We start from the raw sequence: 27196 nt of genomic DNA, 5'->3' as shown, positions 1-27196 counted from the left end.
TTTCATATTTTGGCATTCCGGTATATCCAGTTTGCACAATATCTCGTTATCAATGACGATAAAGTAATGAGCTGAATTAGTCCTGCTTTGTTATTTCTGTGAAAGTGTAGGTGTGAGAGACACAGGACAAAGACTGTTGATTGAAACTAATCACGCTATATCACACAATAAAACAGCATGTGTGTGTGTGTGTGCCTGCGTGCGTGTGTGTGTGCGTGCGTGTGTGTGTGTGTGTGTGTTGTTAACACAGTGGCTATAGTATATATGATATATATGCTATGTATGATATATATATATATATATATATATATATATAGTATATAGTATAGTATGTGAAGTATGTAAATATAGACGCTGAAGGTCACGTTAACGCTGCACTGTTAGTATTTCTCTGAAAAAAAGTCACCTGGGCACATGTTTTGGTAGAAACATGTTATAAAAGGCTTGCTTATAAAAGGCTTGCATTATCAGAATCTTAAGCACTTTGGAGAAAAGGAATTGTCAGACATTTTAGGATATACAGTTTGCTTGTAAAAGGTGACAGGATGTTGCTAATCAAATAACATTATCCCCCTATACTTTTAACTGGTTGTGCTTGTCTGTGATTTTGTTTCACTCGACTTTGAGTGTTCACAGAAACACTGCAATATTCCATGAGATCATCACCGAGTCAAAGTGATAAAAGGCAAAAACGTTCCAATTCTATTTTTGGAGTCGAGTTCATCATCTGTTCAACAACCAGTTTCATAGAAAGATGGGGGGTTGTGTGTGTGTGTGTGTGTGTGTGTGTGTGTGTGTGTGTGTGTGTGTGTGTGTGTGTGTGTGTGTGTGTGTGTGTGTGTGTGTGTGTGTGTGTGTGTGTGTGTGTGTGTGTGTGTGTGTGTGTGTGACCTAAGATGTTGCATCTGGACTAATTTCCTTCCCTTGACTGTGAAAAGTAAATCTGTTTATTTCAATTTCACCATCAGCCCTCCATTGCTATGACATAATGCCAAAGCAATCACAGTTCAAACGCAAAGGTGAACGTAAATTGTTTTCAAGGCTGTGGCAAAACAAAAGGCACTTTTCACGGTGCACTGATTCGTTAATAATGAACGGCAAATCCCCCCGTCTTTGCTCTTCGCTCAAACGTTCGGTGACAGCGGATGAGCGACTGGTGCTGAGAGTAAATGGGATCTGTCACAGGGAATCAAAAGAGACCGAGGTTCAGTGGAATTGAAAAAGAAAAAGAGACAAGAGCAGATAATGTGACGACATGACGAGTGACGCAGAACGAGAGTCCACGGCACACAGTTCTGTCTGTGAGGGCAGAGCTGACCTCTGACCTCTCTGACTGCGCATTGACTTGTATTTACGTATCGTGACGCAAGCACAGAACACAGTTGTTTTGTTCCCTTTTCACTGCAAACGCACGCTTGACAATTGTTACATCATAATTGGCAATGTTCAGTTCATGTAATTAACAACCACATCATTTCTACATGTGCTTTTCTTACCATGACCTTTCAAAACGTCTACCATTATATATACAGTACCGTTCAAATGTTTGGGGTCTCTTAGAAATATCCTTATTTTTGAAAGAAAATCAGTCTTTTTCAGTGAAGAATATAACATTAAATGAATCATAAATACACTCTATACATTGTTAATGTGGTAAACGACTATTCTAGCTGCAAACGTATATGTACATAGGTGTATAGAGGCCCATTTACAGTGTTCTAATGGTACATTGTGTTTGCTAATGGTGTTAGAAGGCTATTGATGATTAGAAAACCCTTGTGCAATGATGTTAGCACAGCTGAAAACAGTTTTGCTTAGTTATTATTTTTGACTAAATAAAATAAATCATTATTTCTAATCTTGTCAACGTCTTGACTATATTTTCTATTCTTTTTGCAACTCTTTTGATGAATAAAAGTGTGACTTTTAATGGAAAACACAAAGAAATTGTATAGGTGAGCCCATACTTTTGAACGGTAATGTATGTCCATGGATCTGCTCTATGTGGCCATTTATTTGAATTTCTCAGGCTTGATTTTCTGCTTGCATTAACCTAAATGTCAATATTAATGTCATTATTCTATTACAATTAATACATATCAAACATGCAAAAAATGTGGTTTGTGTATTGCGAACATTCAGATCCAACGAACCACTGTGTTGTCAGTGAAAGAGGAGATAAACGATATATGTAGGGCAGAGTGTGCCCTGTATCAGACACATAATGTGTGTATATATGTTCCTGTATATTATACAGTATTTGACAATAACATGCTAATCAATTTAAAAAGTGGGCCATCGATATTCTCCTCCGACAAACCAAATCTTTAAGTCCTTCTGACGAAACTTTGCATAACCAAGCCTTTACCGCAGAACCTACGTTTTATAATGTGAAACTCCTCCTCATTCACTCGCCAACAAAGGTAAACATGAGGTGGGAGAAGAGGAAACTAAATATTGATCACTATTGTGATTGTAGATCATTTGTGTATGAAAATAAAAAGGACCCTCAACTAGATCCTTGTGGTACGCCGCATTAAATTAAATAGCTCAACCAGACCTTCAGTATACACCAACCATTTCCGTTAAATACAACTCTCCCTCACTTAACCATTTAAGTGATTTTCCAACATATCCGACCATTATTCATGTCATAATCGTACGTTGATCTCAGGTGGGCCGGACCAGTAAATGAATGGCATTATAACCTATAAACAACAAGAACTTACAGATTATGAACAACCTAAGTTGTGCAATTTCAACATTACCATTCACATGTGCATTATAAACTTACAGATCACAGTGGATCTACAAAGGCACAAAACATTTAGTTACGTCTGTCTTGAACTACTAAATATTCTATTTCACATAATGATTAGATTCTAATCATAATGTGACATTTTGACACCGCTGCCCTTATGGTTCCTATAAATCTAAAGCTCTTTGTTGACCTTTTAATTGTAGTGTTCGATATAACTCTGCAGTTGATATAATTACATACAGTACTGTAGCCTCTGGAAACACATGAGGACCTAATGAGTCATACTTGACTGCATATGTAAATAACTGTGTAGAAGTCATTAACCTGGTTTTCATAATTCCCAGAATCTTTGAAACAGACTCCAGAGAGTCTGCTTGTTGTTTACGAGGCCAGATGGTCAAACTTTACATCCAGAAATGACACACACTCATGTATAATATTGCCTGCAGACGATCAATTGGTCAGATATCTGTCAGTAAACATTAATGACTGATTGTGTGTGTAGTATCCCCCCCCCCCTCTCTAAAAGAGAGCATCTGTACTGTGTTTTTATTATAACAAACATTGTTAATTGCGGACCATCCAAACAAGATCTTTACAGATGTCCTACGTAAATGAGCGAACACATCTGTCAGAGGATGTGGGGGGAGTTGCTTAATATTCGCAACAGCTGTGATGAGAATGAGAAAAGATGAGTTGAGGAGTACGCAACCACAGAGGGATGGAAAAAAGAGAGAAAGGTTGGGTTTGATGAGCCCATGTTGAGATTAAAATCCAAATTTCGTGTGCTCAGTCTTGTTTAAAGTATCTAAAAGGGATACTTAAGTCACTCTTTATAATATTACTCAAGTAAAAGTCTTAAAGTATATGACATTTACTGTACTTAAGTTTTAGAAGTAAAAGTATTAAAAAGTGAGAAGTAAGGATTGAGGTTGTGGGTGCAATTCCTGGCTCTGCTAGTCTACATGTGTCCTTGAGCAAGACACTTAACCCCATGTTGAAGTGTCGCTCATCAAGACTAGAAAACATCTAAATAAATACAGACCATTACCAACTCTTATTTGGTAATAAAGAGTAACAAAGAGATTTAGAGGAAATGTAGTTGAGTACAAGTAAATGTTGCAGAAACATAATCATTTTTCCAAGTATAGTATTTGTACTTTGTTACATTACAACACTGTCTGCACTGAGATGAAGCTGTTATGACAGTGTTGTCTGAAACCATGTAACTGACCAAAAGAGTTTAATGTTTCTTTTACGGCATAAAATGGACAAACACGTGTGTCAAAACATGTATTTTATTCATTTATCTTAAAAAAATTAAAATAAAGTGCTTTTTATGTACAATAAAAAACAACAGTCACAATCTCAATGATACAAAAAATACAGTTCACAATGTTATTTGTACACGACAGATAAAAAAAAGAAAGAAGAAATCATGCAGGCAAGACCACATTTGTCTAATAGTTATTCAGTCGACTAAGCTTAAGATGTTCAGTTTACTGAAGCTAAGCTGTTGCTTTGCCACACGTCAGAGTCCAGACACAGAATTTTGGGAGCCGTGTTTGCAGAACTACGTCGTACAGCACGAGGATTAATTTACTTCTTTTGTGCCGTTTTTTTTTGTTATTGTTTGAGTATTTAAACAAAAACCCTGACGAGATGTCACAATGGATGACCTACTTTATGCCGTTTTGGGGGGAAAACAGACTGCTGAAGGTGATTATTATTGTCGGCTACATTCGCGTCCAGTACAGTTTGTCACTCAAAATGAATCAGTCACTACGGGATTATTCGCCTTTCAACAAAAAAAAAAATTCAGTAATAAATATGCACAACTTTCACGACACAGTATTTACCCTTTAGGCGTTATTGACTACCAAGGTCAAGATGGTATTGATAATTTGAGCAATACTATAGATCGAAAAGTAAATATCACTGTTAAACACTGAACCGTTACTAAATGTTTTCTTATGTGCATAGCATCACTTTTGACACAAGCGAGGACAGAGTTGTACAAGCTCCCTGGTAAATTTGATGGCGGCTTGGGGTGAAACTGTTCATCTATTAGTTGACCCGTGTTTTGCGTTGTGGAGTTGTGAAGTGAGCGCACGGAGGAATACAATCACGCCATTCAGCACATTCCCGTTGGTGAGGTCACTGCTGGATTAATAGTGTACGGTATAGCACATGGCTAAAGGCAGAGCTAAAAAAAAAAAAGGCATTTGATTTCAAAAGTCGTGAGGTTCAACCATCAAGCACATCAAAGTAGGTTATTCAGCGTCCAGATACAAGAGCATCGTTCAGCAAATCTGCTCTTATTTATTTCTTAAACATCCATTTGGCACACTTCATATTCTGACAAGAAATAAAGGAACAGGTTTATCATTTTGAGAAAGATTGGTACCATTCATGTAAAGCAGGGTTTCTCAATTCAATGCGTTGGGACACATCTGTCCTGCATGTTTTAGACGTTTCCCTGCTCCGACACCTGATTCTGATGGTCATTTCATCAGCAAAGCACTGCAGTAGCCTGATAACGAGCTGTTTGTGTGTTGGAGCAAGGAGACTTCTATGGCAAGCCATTTTTAACATTTATTAGCTTGGCTGGATATGCATTACAGATATCTGTAATTTAATTCTTCCTATCCACAATGTCATTCTTCCTACGACAAATGACATCACTTTTGCCATTCATGTGTGTTGGGCTTTCAATTTCAGATATCCACAATGACATTCTTCCTTGGACAAATGACGTCACTTCAGTGCGGTTTCATTACAATTACCGTAAAATGCTATTTCTCCTAGTAAGAATTCTATTGCAGATATCCAGAATGTCATTGCAGATATCGGAAATGACAATTGTGGATGGGAAGAATGTCATTGTGGATAATCTGAAATGTTCTTTTCGACTAGGAAGAATTGAATTACAGTCTATCCAGTCCAGCTATTAAATGTTAAAACGGCTTGCCATGGACTTCTAAAACATGTAGGACAGCGGGTAACCCTGGACCAGGATTGAGAAACCCTGATGTAAAGTAAAATTGCAGTTGAAGCCTCCATAAAGATTCAAAACAGCAGTAAATAGCTGGTGCTGCTGCTGCTATGGACTCAAGACTGTGGGGAGGCAGAGTGCAAATTTTGTTAAACCTTCAGTCAGAGCAATAGTTTCATACCGTTTCTACTCCTTGTGCTAAGCTATGCTAAGCTAAGCGCTTGCTAGCATGTTAGTGGCGACAATCTTCATTTAGCTCCTGACAATATAGTGATTGAGCCCATTTTCAACACCATCAAACTACTTCACTTTAATTAACATGATCTCCCAATCTGTGCGTGTGAAAATGCTGCGTTTTCTTTTATAAACTTTGCCGTCTTTTATATTTTCCAGTATCAAACTATTGGGTAAATTCAGTGTGAACATACAGATGTCTGCTTTGATGCGCTTGATAAAAAAAACCAGCCCGGGTGCTCAACAAAGAGCGAGGTGAGCGATCGAGTTGAAATGTACAAGTAGGCAGGAAAGCATTGTGAGAAAAAGTTATCAGCAGTGTTCACTCTCTAAGTTTCAAGACTATCTCTACAACACATCTTGCACAAGTCCCTTAAAAACACACACAATATTACGCACAAATACTTTTATATACACAAAAAAAAAAAATCAAAAAATAGAGGAAACACTGACCATGGTTGCACAACACACTGTGCAATTACTCTGTCAACTTGTAGCACTTACTTGGAGCAGTTACATAGCATTTTTGACATCCACTCAGTGTTGGAACCGTGTGATTTCTGTGTGATATTGGGATATTCAGCATAGCGTAGGTTTACTTTGATCGATATAGTGACGTATTCTAAGACACATATTGACCATACGGCCATTCAATTGTTTTTTGTTTTTTTCATTTGGATTTTCACGACACCATCAGCTTCGTACATCTTTGGAAAAATCTGCTTGGTTAAGTCTCAAAAGTCGTAATGTGGGCGCGAGTGTGTTCACAATGGCTGCACTGGTCCCTGTGGTTATTGATTACTAAAAAGCATCGTCCTAAGCAGCCACTCTGTAGTCTCAGTAGTTTCATTGCTTGGGAATTATGCTCCGATTTGTACTGAAATGTGCAAACCTGTAAGTATACAACACCCTGATTACTTGTGCTTTTATTATACCAATGTATTGACACTGGACTTGAGTAGACGGAGCCGTGATGCGTGTGAGAAATGTAACCTGCTGAGCTGAAGGTTGTACCGAGCCAACACAGTGTACATGTACATCATTACACAGCACAGCTGGACTCAACCAAACTCCACTGATATCATCTGTACTCCACAGCCGTTTCAGGTGGGCTGACTAGCACATAACCGAAAGGCTTTTAGTGTCGGTGCTTATCTACTTCCATTTAGTCTGAGTTGCACTTGTATGTCTCCAAAAAAAAAAGGCAGATACGTCCTTCAAGGGCAGATAAAGGACAACTGCAATTTTCTTCTCCACAGCAGGCAAACGTCCCACCACATTCTGTCGTGATCTTTAATGACAGTCAATTATTTTTTTTTTTCTTCCCACCACAGTTCAGAAACGCCTGAGCGAACAGTCTTGAAAATTCTCCATTTGCGCTTTCACATTGTACATGTCATCAGCGTCACGTTAGCTTTGTGAAGTCCGTCGTCTGCGCGACAGCGGTCGACGCTAACACGATGCATGAGATGGGAGTGGTCATGACAGAATGGCACTATTGCATTTAGATAAGACGATGACGTTGTTTACGTTTACGTTATTTGGCACAGTGCACATGATGACTGTGGTGCTGCCCTGAACATGATACAAGACTAGTGCTAGGCACGTTAACGGCGTCAACGTTAACCCTAACCGCGTTTCCATGACGACTGACCGGAAAAAAAGACGTGTGTGACGTCATGTTTACGTGACTCTGGATTGTTAAAATGAGTCTGTAAAGTAACACTAAACTTTGAAAACAGAGGCACACGTACGCAGTACACGGGTAAGCTGGTTATTTGTAGCGCTGCTCTTTTCGTTTAATAAACAGACCGCTACAGTTCGACTGTAGGCGCACTAACCGGCGCTAAAAGGAGCTAATGCAGCTAACAGGTAAACGGTGCCTGGACTCTGGAGTCGCAGCACATTAACATGACGTCACGCGTGTCTTTTTACGATCAGTCGTCATGGAAACGCATCATGTGTTAACCTAGTGCCCAGCACTATACAATACTTTTTTTTTTTCTTGGCTCTTTTTGTTTTGTCACATCAAGTAGATTTTCTCATGTTCCTACTGCAAAACAGGACATCTGTGCCTCAGTCGTTCATGGCACCTCCAGGAAAACACTGAAGAACATCACCGTCTCAGATCAGTTGTAGACGGGAAGCAGTTTCCCTCAATAGTCCATTTTGTAGAAACCAGACGGACTCCTCAACATACATTAACAACATACATTCAGGAGGTAAACACCAGTATTTAGGCCCTGGAACCACAATTTTCCAACCACATTCTTTGAATAACCTTTTAAAAAGTTCTTCCCAGTGCAGACAATTCTGCCTCATCTGTCGTCACCTTTAACCCTAAAAGTCATCACATTGATTCAGCAAAACGTTCATAATTTAGGGATCTTGATATATATGCGTTACATTCTCCCAAACCTGAACCTGAACTCTTGGCCTCCATGTAGCTGTGGTATGGGTCTAGTGTGCATAATTTAAGTATGTATGGCAGTCATGTGCAGAGTTATACAGTACATGTTGAAATAGAGCTGGACAACATGTCACTATTTATATGATCATAGCATGTGATGGACATCAACCGGACTATTTATTGTTGGTTTTTGCATATCTAAAGAGATATAGTGATAAATATTGATAATGTTCTTCTTCATCGTCTTTTTTTTTTCTCTTTTCTTTTCTTTTCTTTTCTTTTCTTTTCTTCCTTTATTTATTTTTGCCCAGCCCTACGCTCACATGTGCCGTTAGTGGCCATGACACTGATACAAAAAAAAAAGATGAATAAAACAAAAAATTATGTAATCATCACTTTTCTTAGCAGCTGCCATGTTTTGTGATCCAGGATGAAACTGGACTGTGGCGCTGCTGCTTCCCTCTTTACCAGCCTCCAGCAGCGAAGCGGGACCATTCTCTCTGGCTTTGGAGTGGAAATGACTAAATGAAATGACCTCCGCACATGATCACAGAACAAAGATGACGAAAATAAAAGGTGTGCCGTGATATGGGAGGATGTCGGCATCTCCTCTCCTTCGCTCAGCGGCCTGTATCCTTTACAGAGATACAGGGTGGCATATTTTAAGCGCGTGCTGTGCCCTCATACGATAGAGTCTTTGATCTCCGAGCCGAGCCTCACTCTGGGCCGTGGGCAGGTGGGCGAGTATTCCACGTGGCTCTCCTTCACGTTGAGCGGCCGTCGGTCGGAGGACTCGGAGAAGCTCTTGCTGTTGTCTGGCGAGGACTCGTGCGTGGGCGTGCTGCAGATGTAGTTGTCATTTAACGTCTGGTAGCCCTTGTGATCCGACGTGGAGACGGGGATGGTGTTCCCGTTGAGGGGCAAACTCTCAGCGGGCTTCCCCACTATCCTCGGCTTCTTCTGCTGCATGTTGGGACACTCGCCTTGCTTTAGCATGGACTTCATATGGTCGCGGTTTCTGTAGATGACAAACAAGGAGAACACCACGAGGGAGAACGCTAAAAGGGCGCACACGACGATCAGCTCGTTCCAGTACGTCTTCGTGTGGACTTGCTTAGAGGGCAACTCGCCCGGCAGGATGGTCTCCTCGCGCTTAACGTGTGGCGTGCGAGAGTGAACGATCATAGTGGTGCTCTCCTGCCGTGGCTCAGCCCTCACACAGTAGTTGGCCAACAGCTGGTGGAAGCCCTCCTCCTCGGACCAGCACTCGTACGTCTCCAGGCTGTCGGGCTGAGCCACCACGACCAGGTTTCCCTCTGGAGTGGCGTAGACGAACTGGCTGGCGCTGTCACTGTAACGCCAGCCCCTCTGTGCCAGGTTGGAGCGCAGCTTGCAGGGCAGGACTTTGAATGTGTTGGCTGGAATTGTGATTAGCTGACAGGAAAAGCCACCTATTATAAAAAGGAAGGAAATTAATGCATTAGCGGATGCACTGAGAGAGTCCTACTTGTCTTTTTTACCTGTAGCTATTCCTTTAAAAGTATACACCACCGTTCAAAAGTTTGGAGTCACTTAGAAATGTCCTTATTTTTTGAAGCACTTACTTTTTTTCAAAGAACATAACATTAAATGAATCAGAAATACACTCTATACATTGTTAATGTGGTAAACGACTATTCTAGCTGCAAACGTCTGGTTTTCAATGGAATATGTACATAGGTCTATAGAGGCCCATTTCCAGTGTTCTAATGGTACATTGTGTTTGCTAATCGTGTTAGAAGGCTATTGGATGATTAGAAAACCATTGAAAACCCTTGTGCAATGATGTTAGCACAGCTGAAAACAGTTTTGTTGGTTCTTTGACCAAAACAAAAATATTATTTTGAATAAAAGTCATTATTTTTAATATTGTCAATGTCTTGACTATAATTTCTATTCATTTACAACTCTATTGATGAATAAAAGTGTGACTTTTAATGGAAAACACAAAAAAATTGTATAGGTGACCCCACAATTTTGAACGGTAGTGTATATATACTGTAAGTGCTAACCGCTAAATTCCACACCACATGTTATACAATTATGATCAGGATATAATTGACATTGATACACAACAGTATCGTCACATTCTTTTTACAGAACCTGGTCTCACCTAGAGCTGCAACTAACGATTATCTTCGCAATCTATTAATCTGTCGGGTCAGGTTTGGTCCATAAAATCAGAAAATGTAAAAAAAAAACTAATGTTGATTAGTGTTTGTCAAACCTGGAAATGACGATGTTCTCGAATGTCTTTCTTTGTCCACAAACCAAAAAATGATTTAATGATTTCTTTGTTATATGGAGCAAAGAAATTAAGAAAATGTTCACATTTAAGAAGCTAAAACAATCAGACATCTTGTTTAAATCATGAAAAAAGCTTCAAAGCAATCATCAAAATAGTAGACGATTAATGTAATAATTGTTTCAGCTCCATTCTTGCCCGCCATCTCACGCCTCTGCGACACTATACAACTGTTCTGTATGCTTGTTATTGTTGTCGGCGTCAAAGAGGTGACAAACAACCCTTGATTAAAGAGCGCTGCACAAAGAGAAGGACAACTCACGGGAAGCTGCTGGTCTGGCAGATCTGGCGTTGGGAAACGTCTTGTTGCAAATGGCTGAGGTGTCGGCCTCCTCCACATCCTGCTGCCAGCGGCTGAGCGAGAGCGTACGCAATAAAAAAAACAAGGGTGACGTTAGCAGCTGTAATCAGAGGATCTGTGTGTGTGGATGGCTTGGTTTTAACTCCCTCACAGTCTGTTATTATGAGCACAGCTTCATCAGTGTGACCCAGAACACTGTGTTTGGATGCATGTTCACAACACACTTGGCATATTTTACGGTTTTGTCACCTCACAAGAGACATGTCATTTTTTCTTATGGTTTGTTTTGTTGTTTTGTGCGATTGTGTGCGTGTGTTTTTTTTATGTTGAATGTTGCTTTAAGTCTAATTTCATACTCATTATTGAAAGTGAGGTTTTCACTCTCCAGTCTTCAATAATAAATGTTATGAAATGAAATTGTATTGTTATTATTATAATAATAATGCATTTTTTATTGTGTCTTTATGTCTTTACAATAAAAATACACAAACGGACACAAACACTCATACAGTTAAAACAGACACATTCAGTGCAGACACGTGAAGATAAAACGATATATTCAGTTATTCTGATAAAAACAGTGCAATCACAAACTAAAAGCCAGTTTAAAAAAGTGGGTTTTAAGTGATGTTTTAAACCGAGGGAGATTGGTGATGTTGCATCATCCATTTCCTATAGTTTACATTGACAGCATATAAGGGTAATCTTTAAAAAAAAAAAAGTATTAGTATAGATGAATTATTAGATGAATTGCCGTTTTTTGCTGCCAATATTCATGGCTCCTACAGAATAAAATAAAAGGAGATCATCAATGTAATACTCAATGTACGGTATATCTTGGGTATTTTTCATAACCTTTGTATTTATTGCAGCTTTGGTGTTGCGAGTGAATAAATATGGCCATTATATCCGACTTGAAAGTGTAATCTAATCATAAAAGGCCTAATTAATGAATACAGCTAAACATATTGTGAGCTGAGCTAGAGCAAACAAATCAAAGTGGGCATTTAAAAATCAAACTCCTCCGTCTGTTAACATTATTTGTGTGTGAGCCTGTACCTGTCAGGTGGCGCCATCCTAACATCACGACAGAGCCGCCCGGTCCAGGCACAGTACGGGTCTCTGGACAAGACGCACTCCCCACAGCTCAGGTAGTTGGAGCAGTTGGCCACGGGAACCTCCACCAGGCCGGAGTAAGATGAAATGAACAACAGACCCTGCAGGTGAGAGAGACACCGTATACTCATAACTCATGAGATACTCATTTGTCCTCTAAAGTTAAAACACAGAGCAGAGACTGTGCTTTTTATATGGATTTTTTCTTATTTTTATTCCAAAAAGACAGAAAACAATTACTAAAGATGAACAGCTGAATAGTTTCATTATGGGATTGTGGTTCTAACACATGGCAACCATGTTCACAGTATTTTCTCCAAAGCTTGGTCCAAAAGACAGCACACACACATTCATGCATTTCTACCATGACTGTGAAGTCACCATTTTACAGTATGTATGTTACAGTATGTTCCGGCATATTAGATCCTGCCTTCCTCTTTCATATCCCAACTATGAACACCCTCAAAAAAGAGAATGACATAACCTTTGATACGATTGCCGTTTGGCTGCTTTGGGTCAGGTAAGGGCCGTTATGTAATAGGGAGTGAGACAGTAATGAAATCTAGTTCAGTGGAGAATGCCAGAGTCGACCATAAACCCAGTTCCAGGCGGTACTATAACTCACAAGGAAAACTCAGTGGAACGGCCCCAAAGGAGAGACAAGATCTATCGCCTCCTCCACTTTAAATGAATTTGATTATAAACACAAACCAGTCCAATAATATTCATTATAGTCAAGTATTAAATATTCCAATAACCATCTTAATAAAGTGATGAATGAAAGCGAATTTACCCTCTGAGGATCCAGTTCAATGTGCTGCACCGGCTGAGGCTCGGGAAACAGAACCAGCTCCTCTATGATGTGCATCTTGTCGTTGGCATTGATGGCCTTGTGAAGTTTTCCATCATCTGGAAGTCAAAGACGACAAGTGTGAGCGACTTAAACTGAGGAAAGAAGCAACATCACAAAACCCAATCCACAAGAATATACTTAAAGATCTTAGTTTTGGAAACTATACTTAAAGGAGACATATTATACCCTATTTCTACAAGTTAACCTAGTTACCTGGTGTCCTCATGAACATGTCTGTGACATGCTTTGGTCAAAATACAAAATAAGGATGAAGCATCACAGCAGTTCAACCACCCTGCCAAAACAGCCCTGTTCAGAATGCTCGGTTTTGAGGGCCTGTCTCTTTAAATGCAAATGAGAAACAGGAAAATACATCAGCGTCACTGAGGCTCCAGGAGCTAACAGCAGTTAGCATTTGGAAAAGCCATCATTTGCCAACTTTAGCCGGCACATTGGCGTAATATATAACATGTATCCACCGGACACGTAAATCCTCTGAGGCTGGAAGCTTGTGTAGAACTCTGTGCTGCACTGTGGAGCCAAGAATAGAACACTTTGCGGACTTCCGCAGAATTCCAGGAACGTCTCATTCTGACGTCACAATGAGCCCAGAAGTTAACATTGCATGTTTTATCTCCTGTACTTAGACTGAGGCGGACCACAAAAACATGAGTGAGTCATAATAGTGAGTCATCTATTTTTGCAAAAAGTAGATTTTTGCATATGTCCCGTTTAATGATGGAGATGTTGCTGTGCAACGATGTGTACCAGTTCCGATGAAGAGCACGTCGTAAGCCCTTTCCATGCCCTGGATCTTGTGCACAGCGATCTGTGTGTAGCGCACGCTGCGCTTCAGCAGCAGCGGAGAGCTGCGGATCACGCTGTCCATCAGGAAATGGTCCTTGACAAAGTTGAGCACTTTATCAGGCATGTGCAAGGAAGACTGGATACCCATTTGCCTGGCATGGTTTGTCACGCACTGTAGGGGAGGGAGGTAGAAACAGAGCTGAGAATACAGTCATAGCATTATAGAAACAAAGATTCATTCTTCCTGAACAGTTAACACACCTATTGTGAAACATGGAGGGCACTTGGTATGCTTTTTGGATGCTTTGCTATGATTTCAATCAAGACTAACAAAGCATCCTGGAGCAAAAACACTAAAAGCACCAAAGAATGGCTAAAAGAATCTGACTCGCTTAACCCAGAACTATAGTTTAACCCGGTTGTTTTGTTGGACATTAGACATTTATGGCTCATCACAGATGATTGCCTTCAGTACTCACTGCTCCAGGCCGTGGTTCTGGCACAGGGTGGTTGTAGGTGTACCACTGCTGCGTCTCCCTGTTCACCTCTCTGTAGCGCCCACTGAAGGCTCTCTCCACCTGAGCCATGGTGAAGGCGCACACTGCCGAGCTGCCCGACGCCCCTTTATACCTGTGATCAGATCAGAGGAAACAGATTACCATCATTTCTCCAGATTGAGTTTAGAGACACAGAGCAGATTTTTCCTGTGAAGAAGAAAAAGGCAAAGACAGAACAAGCTCCTCTATGATGTGCATCTCATCGTTGGCTTTGCCTTTTTTAAATCCATACTTAAAACATATTTCATTAGAATGGCTTTTAATACCCAGTAGTGTGGTGACAGTTCTTATTATTTTTATTCTTTTAATAATAGATTTTATTTCTATTGCACTTTACATTTGAGCAACAAACCTCAAAGTGCTACAGAGTAAAAACAAGATAAAAGCATTAAATCTTATCTCACGTTTTATTCCTGTGTGTTTTTATTCGGTATTTTTATGCTTTGATTCACGTTTCATGAATTTGCTTTTACTTTCTGCTTTTAATGTTGTGGGTCTGTGATGTTTCTATTTTGTAAAGCACTTTGGCCAACTGTGGGTTGTTGCAAAGGGCTATAAAAATAAAGTACATCACATTACAACATGGTCTATGACACAACACTGTAGTAGGTGCAACTCAACGACATATTTGTTGTCTGACACTGATTTCAGCAGATTAAGTGACAATATCAGATTAAGCATTGGTGCGGAAGCATTTATTAACCATAATATTTGGTATTTTTTGTCCACACTGGTGACTTAAGGCATCAGAATCTACATTTTTCTTTTTCTCCCAATATGCAATCCTGTGATTTTGACTACCACCAAACTTTAAAACCTTTAAAACCTTTACTTTATGTGCAGTTAGTTTATGCAGGATTGCTTTTTCCTGCACATTTGCCATGTATCCATTCACATGCATGTTCATGGAACAAATCTATTTTCAGCACCGTACTCCGTCACACATCCTTCACATCCTACGGTACACGTGCACTAAAGGACGAACAACCTGCTCTACCTCCTGAGCCACATCCACAGGACAACAACATGAAATTTCTTCATTGATGGATTAATTAGACAATGGAGTAACACAAGCTTGTTTTAGCATTTACGCTCTTTACAGTCACTCTAAATTCTGAGGAGCTTACAATAAGGAAAAGCAGCTCCGAGAGCAGATATTAAATAACTGTGGCACTGGTTGTAGAAAGCATAAACTTTAAAAGTGCCATAAATTAGATGCAGATTACAGTGTCTTACCACTGTGAGGTGAAGACACCATAGAACACCGTGCTCTCCCAGCTGTCTCCCACAGGCTTCAGGACAAACATGTCCTGGATGATGTTGAAGGGGAAGCCGTCATCAGGGAGGGAACACAGGAGCTGGGCCTTCAGGAATGTGGTCCATTTCTTCTGCAGCACCCGCTCGCCTCCCTGATCACCCTGCAAACCAATTTGTCACGACAGTTAAGAGGGGAATGATTAATCCATCTTATTATGACAAGCACTTCTTGAGTGGCTCTGTTTTGTTGAGGCCATCGAGACAGATGTAAAATAATGATCCGTTGATGGAAGAGGAGGAAGTGCGCAGGACAGACGAGAGCACAGGCAGGAGACGACGTGATGAGGAGGATGAGCAAGAGGATGGATTAAACTTTTAACTCCACTTTGGCTGAAATTTAGTTTTCATGTGAACGTGGATGCCATGGACTCTGAGTCACCTCTGGACAACAAACCAAGACTTTAAGAAAAAAAAAAAGGAGTGGAGCAAGCTCAGCCTCTGAAGGATACACCCAGACTTGTTGGATTTAAGATGCTAGATTAGCTCGACTGGGACACAAGAGCCTTCTTTCCGCTAAGTGGTTTAGTTCAGTTTGGTGCGAGGCAATATTGTTTGTATACCCAAATAACTGATCTGTATTGTCATAGTTTTTGGCAACCTTACTTTACTGTGTCTTAACTTCTTCATGGAATCTACTGGTTAGCTAGATTGTGGAATTTTAGGAAGATCAGGGTTTACTATTCCAGTCCACACCAAATTAATAACAATTAAAATTGTATTACAAGTCCAATGTAATCATAGGAAAGGAAAGGACCTTTATTGTCATTATACCTATCGAAATTGTAAGGTCAGATAATCAGAGCTATTAGTGATAATGACAGAATGAGTTTAACATTGTAACATTCATACACGTTTTGATGGCTCGAGGAAACCAGACAGGCCATAGAAACCTAACCCAGACTGGGAATCAAACCCAGGACCCTCTTGCTGCGAGGCAATAGTCCTAACCACTACGTCACTGTACTGTCCATTGTATACCAACCAATGTATATTGATTGTAAATCATAATGGTGCAAAACAAGATTATAAACTTGACTCAAATGCATTTGATTGTTTCAAATCAAAACAAGAGAAACAAGGCAATCGGAGATGACAGACTTCACCCTATTCATGCAAACAAGCCTCTGGCGGCCTCAGTTGGGTCATATTGGGAAGTGCAGGTGTGGAAGCAAAAACAGACAGAGCCATTAAAAACAATACTTAATACCCAAAGCCTACTTCACAAATGTTAATGCAACAGATTTTGCACTTTGGACAAGATCTCTGAGACGCTCTCTTTTTCAACCGTCCCAAGATTCTCACATAAACAGTTTTCAGAGGACTGCGCTTTCACTAGTGATTGCAGAAAAGCTTCTGAACGCTCGCCCCCCAAAAAATTATAAATCTCTGTCCTAATACTGCATGCACACTTCCAACTGCCAGAGAAGGAGGAAGAACACGAGGACCAAAACAACTGGCCTCGCCCAATCTCTAGACAGTTTCCCTGCCTCGGATCCAAACTATCCCATCAGCCTGAGCAACGTTACAGCAGAAAAGGAGTGAATCACCCACGAGGAAATAATGAAATGCAAATCTACCACTACCGCTGTTACCCCCCCCTGTATTAGAGTCGTTACACACAAACAACCAGCTTGCTCAATGAATGCTGAGGTGAAACCTCATGGGACTGATGCGAGGCCCCCGTCAGCCAATTACTAGGCCATGGTTGTAGTAGCCAGTCCACATAATGAGGAGACTACATTCCTGCCCTCTCAGCTGTCCACCACCATTGTTGCTGTGCTGCACTGTACAGCTTGTACTTTCAATCCCATGGACCACTCCCCCTCACAACTGCACTCAAAAAACATGTTCACTCCCTTTTTTTTTTGCAGTGAAGCCTCCCTTTTTTTAAAAAATATTGTCAGATTTTACATTCCTCACGTCTGTCAACCAGAAATGTAGATGAGTATTAAAGTAAACTGTGCCACTCTGCAAAAGCAGGAAGATTATGCAAGAGTCACTCAGTGTGCACACCTGAATAAACAGAAGAAAGAGGGAATGGAACAAGGGAGGAGGACGGACAGGAAAGTGGGGGAGAAAAACAACTCGGAAGCAGAATTAGTTGGCAAACTCAAGTGAAACAGTAGTTTCTCTCATCTTTATCATTCGAGACATGTGCCCTCTTTTTAAAGCAGGAATGTATGGAGTGCAATAAAAAACACTGCGATTTTTTAGTAAAACAACTTTTATACAAGCTTGAACTTGGTCTGGTGCCTGTAGGCAACAGTGCATGTTTTCTGTAAATCCAAAAACTGTGTGTGTGTGTGTGTGTGTGTAAGCCTGCTGACAGGGAGGGGCCTTCATACCTCTGTTACTGAACACAGGGCGTGTGTTCAGATCTGATACACTGTTCTGAGAAAATAAAATATGAATATGGTTTTCTTTGTTAGCCTGCAGTAAAACCAGGGGCTGAGATATTTCAGACTGGCTCATGGTGGTTAGTCTAAAAAAATGCTGCTATTAGATCAGTCTGGAGCAGAGAAAGGTGCAGAGCAGAAGTGGTGAGGTGAGGCAGAATGTGAAGGGGAACGGGACAGGTGCATGCAGGTGCTATGAAAACAACAGGGATTTTTATGGCACACGCAATATAAGTCCCTGAGCGCATATTAAACAACGAGTCGACCACACTTTTGACAGTTTGGGGGTGGAGACTAAGGAGGGCACCGGCCCTTTTATGATTGGTCACTTACAGTGAGTTCACACCCATAAGGAACTTGATTGACAGCTGTCACTACAAGACATCCAGAAATGACAAATAAACAATGCAACAGGCGAGAACTCATATTGAAGCATATGTATGGTGTGATTAGTTTTATGAAGTAACATTGTATATTGTATCCTATCCTCAGTCTATCTCTGAACTAAGATCCATGTTTAAGAAGTAGTCGATATGGTCATCGATGCAGATTGAGTTAGACTGACAATTGTCTTAATTAAGTCTATCTCGTGTTTGACTATTAGCCAAACTCAGCCCTAATCTTTATAAAACCAGGCCAAGATCTTAACAGCATCAGCTGCTTGATAAGAGGCAGCAGAGGGACAGTAGTTTGTAGAAATATGAAATCAACAAAAGCTTTTATTTTAGTCAGAATTGGACAGTATGTGTACTTTCCGTGCGTCATCTTGATGCATGGTCTTTAATAATATTTGTAAAGATTTACTGGGTAAACTGCAGAACTCCATAAAGGCAGAGAAAGCGGTTCTTCTGTCTCTGTTGCACAACACATCTGCAGCTAGTTTGGGGGCCTTTCTGTCAATGATTTCCATATATAGTACCTGGGAGGGGGTTAGCGAGCAGTGAGAGGTGTCACAGCACCGAGTGCCAGAGCTGAGCAGGACTGAGTCATTAAGCTGTCACTTAAGATTACATGCTGTCCCCACAATTACTTGCATTACTGCTTCCATGAACAAGAGGCATAAGTCAGGGAGGGATGCTGAGTGCATGTATATCAGGCGGCTTCATAGCAGTTTAATTGATCTGATGACAGGTGGAAAAGGAATTGAGTCTGCGGTTGATTATTCAGGGTGACTGACCAAACTAAATCCTCGAGGACGGGGAGGGGAAATGATGTCACCAGATTAAAACGGGTCGAGTGCATTCTTTCAGTCGCTTCATGTTTTACCTGCGACAAGAAGCCGATGAGTGTTATAACACATTTCATATTGCTGTGAAGCACCCTTGAATACTAATAACACCTGCAAAGCTCAAAGTGCTGGGTGAGAAAGGTAGAGCTGGAGGGACAGACGAGTGCAGCTGACATTGTGAGGGAGATGGAAGGAGAGCGGGGAGATGTCACTGCAGAGAAAATGGAGGGAGGGTAGGAGGGTAGGAGAATGATTTAGCCACGGGGAAACCAAATCTGTTGAAAACATGTTTGCACAGCCAACTGAAAGAAAAAAGCTTTCATGCACAAGTGAAACATTTCCACTGCATGTCCACAGCAATGACGAACAGCTAACTGTTACCAAACATGCTTCGACATATGAGCGTTCCGCCTCCTTTTGAGGCAATTGTATCAGGATTAGGGGAAAAGAAGCCTGAGCCCTGCTGTGCCTGTTACTTGTGCCTGGCTGTCTTGTGTAACAACCTCACCCCAATCCTAGGTGACTTACCTTACACACGCGAGCGATCCTGGACACAATGGTGTTGTCGAAGAAGTCAAATTCTTTCCCTGCCTCGCTAAAGAAGAAGTAAATCTTGTCGTCATCGCCCATGGAGTTGCCCACTGGCTGGCTCTCCTCGATGTAAGCCGACCCAACAAAGATGGGATCTGTCGAAAACAAACAAGGAAAAACAAACACAAACAGAGGTATGGTTATATGTTTTCACTAGGGCCGACAACTGATACATTTCTAGTTAAACAATCAATTCATTGTAAGAAAGTATCGCACAAGTTTAATACATAATCATAACTAATCACATTGTCGTCAAATGCTTAAAATTATAGTCATTTGCAACTGTTTTATAGTCCACGTTAACAATCAAAGCAACTTTTATCAGTGTATCCTAATTGGGAATGCAAATAAAGTTACTTTTTCTTAGTTTACATGCACATTTTAGGCTGCAGAGTCCAGCTAAGACAGGCAACCGGACAACTTGCAGAGCCCAAGTATACATGTGGAGGAGAACATCGATTTATTGGGCATGTACGTCTGACTCTGCAGGTAGCGCTGTATCTCTCTATAAGCTAGTGCGTATTGAATTGAAGTCACAGAAAACAAACAGCGAACGGATGATATGGATGGTGCTGTGGTTCTGTGTTTCGTACCTGCTGTACACGTTAATTGTGACACAAATTAGATTCAGATTAGATTCTTGTGGCTGCTGTGTCTCCTTCTACTTCCGGATCAAAGACCTGGGAGGAAAGTTTGGTGCATGCTCAAAACACCAAGTCCGACTCCAGTCCGACTCCAGTCCGACTAAGTGTATACGTGCAGGAGTAATCGGACTATGAATCACATTATCCAGGTTTGTTAGTCCGACTAAGACTAGCTCTATTTTAATCAGACTGACATGTTTGAATGACATGTTTGAATGACATTATTGTTGTACTATGACTAAAATCAGACTTAACATGCATTTAGACGCACTGACCGTCTCTCACTAGCGCATTAACCCCGATAGCCCCTAATGCGAATGAAGTACTTTTTCAGCAGCTTCAACACTTTCGCTCAGTGCATCGTCGAACTGCGTTAGACAAGAACTGCTGTGTCATGCGATCCTGGAAGCAAAGAGGAAACGACAACCTCTGTATAATTGTACTCAGATGTCTCATCAGGAGCACTCTGCTTGAATTACCCACAGATCAAAAGACAAGAGAGGCCTTAATTGTGCACAAAAGTGCATCTTACTCTGGCAGAACCGGTGGCAGCCGGCTGAGGCTGTTTTGATGTGCATGTGCGCTGAGTGATAGGACCGAGCTCACACAATCTAAGAGAGCTTGTCTTTGCTCTTGTTCTGCATACATTAGCGGCCGAGCCTCGCTTAATGATCGCTGCAGTTTTGTCGCTTATCTGCTCGGTTGAGTTCATAAAGTACGATGTGTACATGGGGAAAAAAAACAAATTGTCAGCTATACAGTGGGATAAATGGGATTTACCTTGCAGCCATTTTAAAGAGTTTTCAGTCTTCAGTGCAGTTCCCTGACCCAAACTCTTGTAAATGACAGGCTCATTCCCTTGGAAGTTGCTGACGGTGCCAGTGTACAATTCACCATCTGGAAAAAAAACACACAAGTGCAAAACTCAAACTAAGAACATGATTCTGCATCAATTAATCATGATAAATTATAAAACAAACGATGTGTTAACGAGGCAACCAGGGTTATGCAAGTAACTTCCTCTGCTCATATCCAACTTACTTTGTAATTGCTTGTTTAAGAAGTTGAAAAGAAACGTTGAAAGACAGATCATGAGTCATTGTTGAAGTAGGAAGTGTTAAAGTATCTGCGCCAACAGCTGAGCCTGTTTTCACACAGTCGCTTCCCAGAAAGAAGCCAGTGATAGAAAACCAGTACAATGTTGTTTTTAAGTTACATAAAAAGGAGGAGCACAACTTATATGACTACATACCAACGATGATGGCAGTGGATTTGTACTCCGGATTAAAGGGGCATCGACTGCGCCCGTCTTCCATCACAACCTCGCCCACTTCATCTCTCTCCAGTGTGAATGTTGACGTGTTCTGGAGACAAACACATAATGGCAAATGTCCCTCAGGCTCAGTGCAATGAAATTCTACTAATAGTGAAGACTGCGCTAATGTGCGCTCAGGGACTTTGAGCTCATTCTCTCCATTACAATGCACAGACAGGACTGATGATTTCACAGTCTGCTCTTTTCACATATACAGAGTAAAAATACATATACCAATGCACTGTATGAAGGCAACTTTGTTATGTATATAGTCAGAAAACAATAACCAACAATGTTTTCTACAAAAGCTTGGACAGTTATGTTTATTGCGAGTCATACATGTTTCCTAATGGACATTATTAATTTGCTCAAAACAGAAGTGCTTCTGATCATTAGCAGTAGTAGATTTGCAATCATTTTAATGCTATGATTAAACTTGATATTAGTTTATGCTATATGCTATGTCTATGCTACTGCCTGTATAAATGACATTGTAGTACCATAGACATGTCATAACCGATTCAGAACTGTCCTGTCTTAACCTATAACTTCATACAACTGTTCTATATCTGCTCTTGGTCCCTTTCTTCTGTGTCCCACCTCGTCTCCCTCTTTCCCTTTCTGTCCCACATTTTTCCTTTCACCACAACCGGTCGAGGCAGTTTCTGCACATTTGTGAGTCTGGTTCCGCAAATGTCAAGCAATGTTGTTTAATAATGGATTTAAATTAAAAGATGATTTAGTTCCCGTTCTTTGAGAACTTGACACAAAATACTAAATGACTAAAAACTATGTTAAAAAGAATGTATTTTGATAAACCACAGTAAAAACAGTTTCCTGTTTTCATTTCATAACTACCAAATCATACAAGCCTGAGAAATCTTCTCATGAGTCATCGTCATAAGAAGTTGTTTACTCTGTGCTTGTTTTAACTCATCTCTGTCAGTTTGAGTATTTAGTGTCTGGTTACTCTTTTTCGCTCCTTTTAACAGGAGCTAGGAAAATAAAACATTTATTTATGTTATAATTGTTGTGCACACAGTCCTGGATTCTGTCAACATGATGTGAAGTGTTTGTCCAGACCGACTGGTCTCAGACTCTCCTGGAATCCCAGTTCAGGACCTAAAGTTCTGCCAAGTCAATCTCAGTCTGAGACGTCCCGTGTTCTCTTACCCTCTGACGTCAAAGAGGACAGTTTACTGCCCCACTTAAAGAACTAAGATGTCTTGACTGCATTCTCCCCCGTCACTGAAATTAGTGTCATCCTGCTGCTGGTTGCCAAATGTGTTTCTCTGCTAGATAAACAGATCTACTCCTTCCCCTCATGCTGGAAACCACACATCTCATGTACCCCCTGTTGACTCGTCTGGCTCAAGTGCCTCAGCAGGGTTTGGTTACGCTTGGATAACGATGGATCCAATGCTGACACGGTGGATAAAAGGGCTTGATTTATGAAGAAAGTCTAAATATCAAAGAGATAAATCTAAATTCCACAAGGAAGTGGAGGGAAACGAAGTGCAAGAATAGAGAGGTTATTACTTACTATGTAGGCGCAGATAGGACTGAAAGCAAAGGTGCCACATATGTAGAGATGGGTGCTATTCAGGCGTAGGAGAATTTTGATGTAATTGAAGCAGTCGGTCTGGATGGGGGGAACAAATGGAGACAGAGAATGAGATCCGCACACACAAAAAAAGAATCTTACAGCAGAATCTGTTTTTCTGTAGAACTCCTTGACGATTGCTCTTGAAAAACACAAAGTAACGCAAACAGTTCAGAAAACTGCTGGGTAGAAAAAATATTCTCTTTTCTGAGACACTGCTGAGTAAAGCTCACAGCATCACACAGCAGTTGCCTGGTGGAGCTTTCTGTAAAACACAGAGCAGAGCCTGTACGCTGCAGAACATGCACGGATTACTGAGGCTTGTCGCCCAGGGATACAACAGCTGGCATGACAACAAGGTAACAGACATGCAGAGAGGAAGACACAGCAAAAGAAAAAAGAGCAATTCCCTGGCGAGGCTGCTGCTCACTTGACAAATCTATTTGCAATTGATGTAAAGGTTTGTCAACATTAGACTCCGTGCCCATTTTACCCTCACGGTCAGTTTAAGACATGAACACACCGTCTAGGAAATCCATGCTTTTCATATTGTCAGATCATTCTTTTTTTGTTGTATGCTGATACACCTCCAGGTTCTTCCCTTTGAAGCTGCATTCCTCCCTCTTTCCAGCAGGAGTGCCCCATGTCAGCTAAGGACGAAAAAGAAGGCCTGAATAAATAATGTGAAAACTGTGAATGCTACTGCATCTCAATAGGACCGAGGAAAAAACACACTTTTGTGTGTGTGAGGATCAAATATCTTACCCTGATGCACAAAGAAAACCAAAACAAGCATTCTGAATTGTGCTGGGCACGTTAATGGCATCAACGTATGGCCCGATTTGACCGGAAAAAGACGCAGGTGGCGTCATGTTTACGTGACTCCCGATTGTTAAAATGAGTCTCTAAAGTAACGCTAAACTTTAGAAACAGAGGCACACATACGCATTTGTAGCCCTGCTCTTTGAGTTTAATAAACAGACCATTCCAGTTCTACTGTAGGCGCGCTAATCGGCGTTAAAGGAGCTAACGCAGCTAACTGAGTTAACTTGTAAATGGTCCTTGGACTCTGGTGCCGTGGCACGTAAAAATGTCAAACACGTCACGCGCGTCTTTTCGGTTAGCGTGCCCAGCACTAATCCTGAACTATGAATATTTACATTCACATGCCACAAAATGAACTCTCAATCAGTTCCAATCATAATTGTAGTGAGAGTTAAGTTATCCATCCATATATGTGCACAGCTGCACATTTCTGAGCAACAGCTAATTGCTATCTTGATTTTTTTCCCCCCGATGTGCTCACGTTCTTCTGCAGCTTGGTCTTGCTGATGTCCGAGAGGCTGAGGGCAAACAGCGCCTCCCTGGCTCCGATGTACAGCATGTCGTCCTCTTGGCTGAGCAGCAGGGAAGTGTAATTGAAGACCCCGTCCACAGAGAATCTCTTGGCTGACCTCTCCTTTGCATCTGCAAAACAGCAGGAAAATGAAAACGTCAAGGTGATTATCACGGTGTGACAGGACAGAACAGGAAGAACATTTCCTGATGCTAAAACAAAATGATTATCCTTCAAAAGGTCTTGCTTGCACTAGACAATAAAAGATCATATCCTTGTTTTCAAGATTGCTGGTGGTTCATCGATCAGTAGACTTTTTGTTCAGAGCATCTGCAGGAGGATGAAATCATTACTCCATCTGACACTCATTTATAAACTTAAAAACAGACGACATGGCTGTGCATGGCATAAAATTAAGGCCTCAAGGGGCCAGGAATATGATTCCAATTCAACATATGTGCTTGTAGGTCGTCATTTAGGGGCAATCACAGGACGTGTGGACTATCTGTGCACATCAGGGAGAGGATCCATGGTCACGACAATCTGTGCACAATTATGACACACGCCTGTTTTGTGTTTACCCAAAAAACCACTTATTACCAACATCAACAAGCATCAGCATCCAATGACCACTGGAATCCCTGTTTTCAGTTTTCCAAGGAAATCTGGGAAAGTCTTGACTCGAAAATGACTCACAGATCGAGCGGGACACAACCTGACGTACAACCAACTTCTAAACATCATAACAAACAGCTGAGTTTCAGTCAAACCAATTTATGATATAAATATTGGGAAATGTATGTTGTCATTTCGGTATCTCCCTCTCTCCTGGAGGTGACTGTCATCTCTGTTAACAGCTACAGTAACTCCATTAGAATGTCATGTATACTGTATTTATGTCTCTCTAAGCTCTGCTCCTCTAATGTGTAATGGCATAAATGGTCAAATGTGCACTGTATTTACATTTCATGACTAAAAGTGCTCTAAAACTCTAGCAACTATAATGACAAGTTTGTTCCGGTTATTACAAACGTGATTTTCTTTCTCGTCTTTGGAGTCGCAGCTCAGCTTCACTTGATCGCTATGAGACAGCACAGAATGATGGATAAATGTGAAAATTGCCACTTCCAGGGAAGTCCAGCATCTCTGGGAGTCAATGGAGCAGTGGCATGGACGCTGGGCTGAGGGATTGATTTTTTAAATAACCGGGCCTAAAAATGAGCTCAAAAGACCAGCAACCGCCACTGATCCACACCATTGCGTTATGTGCACATTTTCACATACAGGCCAGCTCCTTTGTCGCTGTGCTCAGCACTGACAGCAGTGTAAAAACCTCCTCTACAAAACCAAAAACCAATCTAAATCTCCTTTACTCTGTTGCCCGCCTGTCCTCTTCACATGAATCTTTTCAGCAGTGGGCCATAAGTCCAATGACTTAGTTTTTTCCCCCCACATCAGTCCCTTCCCTGCAGCCTCAGGGAGTCCTTCTGATAGAGCACAGATCCAGATACATTGCTCTTTTTATAGCATGTCCCTGAGCATTGTAAACAACTCTACAGTGTCATAGATCAGCGGCCACTTTTCGCCATTTTCCAAAGTGAAAGGGACATTTTGAATCTTTGGAGGCAGTTACTATGAGAAGAATGAAGTCCCTTTTTGAGTTTGACTTCTAATGCATAAAAACTGCTTAGAAACAGCAAATCTCAATGTTCATGAAATCGTCTGTATAGAGTGCCGTTTCTGGCCAGGATGTTAAGACTTGATATGTCAAGGTTTACAGTTGTGTATCTGTGAACCCGTTCCTTATGTGCATCAAACTCTGCTGTTTTTGACCATCTTTGTAAATGTTTATCCATTGCATTCCATTCCAAACATATTAAACACACTCAAATGTGCAGCTCATGCCAAAATACTGGGGGTCATGGAGACCATTTGATTCTCCAAATAAGTGGCTTGTATCTAGTAGTATAATTAATAAGATCTGTTGCAGTTAAACTATGTACAGCCTTTTCTCAATTTTTGAAATAAGTCACTGTTGAGCAAAAGAAATGGAGCAGCAATTAATTTTAGCAGCGTAAACTTACTAATACGCTTGCAAACAAACAATGGCTCATCTAACACTAAAGGCACTTTTGGCAGACGATCGTCTCCTCCTTAAGGGAGTGAACTCCAGCTGCACAAGTCACATCTTGTCCAAAATCAAATATGAGGCTCTCTTCAGATCAACAGCTCTTATTCAGTTGAAAACATCATGACATCTGGATTGAATGAAGAGAGAGGCCTGTCATTAAAATCAGGGGGGAGAAGAAATAGAGAAAGACTTCCTATTGTCATCCTTGGGTCATTTTGGGCAGAGACCAATACCAAGTTTTCCAAAGTGGAAAAAAA

At 40.9% G+C, this 27196-nt stretch overlaps 1 protein-coding gene across 1 annotated transcript in view; it reads right to left on the bottom strand.

The window, feature by feature from the left end:
* Positions 1–9059: 9059 nt before the first annotated feature.
* The window catches only part of LOC310937036 (semaphorin-4B-like), a gene marked incomplete at its 5' end in the record, with an annotated part of 31841 nt that continues 13704 nt past the window's right edge, over positions 9060–27196 (bottom strand). The window contains 13 exons of the mRNA XM_083901227.1: positions 9060–9851; positions 11007–11098; positions 12105–12262; positions 12955–13070; positions 13783–13993; positions 14301–14451; positions 15615–15796; positions 19848–20005; positions 21335–21451; positions 21807–21918; positions 23413–23511; positions 24060–24122; positions 24779–24939. Of these exons, the coding sequence (XP_083757353.1) occupies positions 9082–9851; positions 11007–11098; positions 12105–12262; positions 12955–13070; positions 13783–13993; positions 14301–14451; positions 15615–15796; positions 19848–20005; positions 21335–21451; positions 21807–21918; positions 23413–23511; positions 24060–24122; positions 24779–24939 (2390 nt within the window). The 3' untranslated portion in view covers positions 9060–9081. The remainder of the gene's footprint in view (positions 9852–11006; positions 11099–12104; positions 12263–12954; positions 13071–13782; positions 13994–14300; positions 14452–15614; positions 15797–19847; positions 20006–21334; positions 21452–21806; positions 21919–23412; positions 23512–24059; positions 24123–24778; positions 24940–27196) is intronic.

The sequence above is a fragment of the Microchirus variegatus genome, assembly GCF_963457635.1.
Source record: "Microchirus variegatus genome assembly, chromosome: 14".
NCBI classification, from domain to species: domain Eukaryota; kingdom Metazoa; phylum Chordata; class Actinopteri; order Pleuronectiformes; family Soleidae; genus Microchirus; species Microchirus variegatus.
The sequence above is the reverse complement of the archived record's forward strand: the minus strand, read 5'-3'. Positions and strand labels throughout refer to the sequence as shown.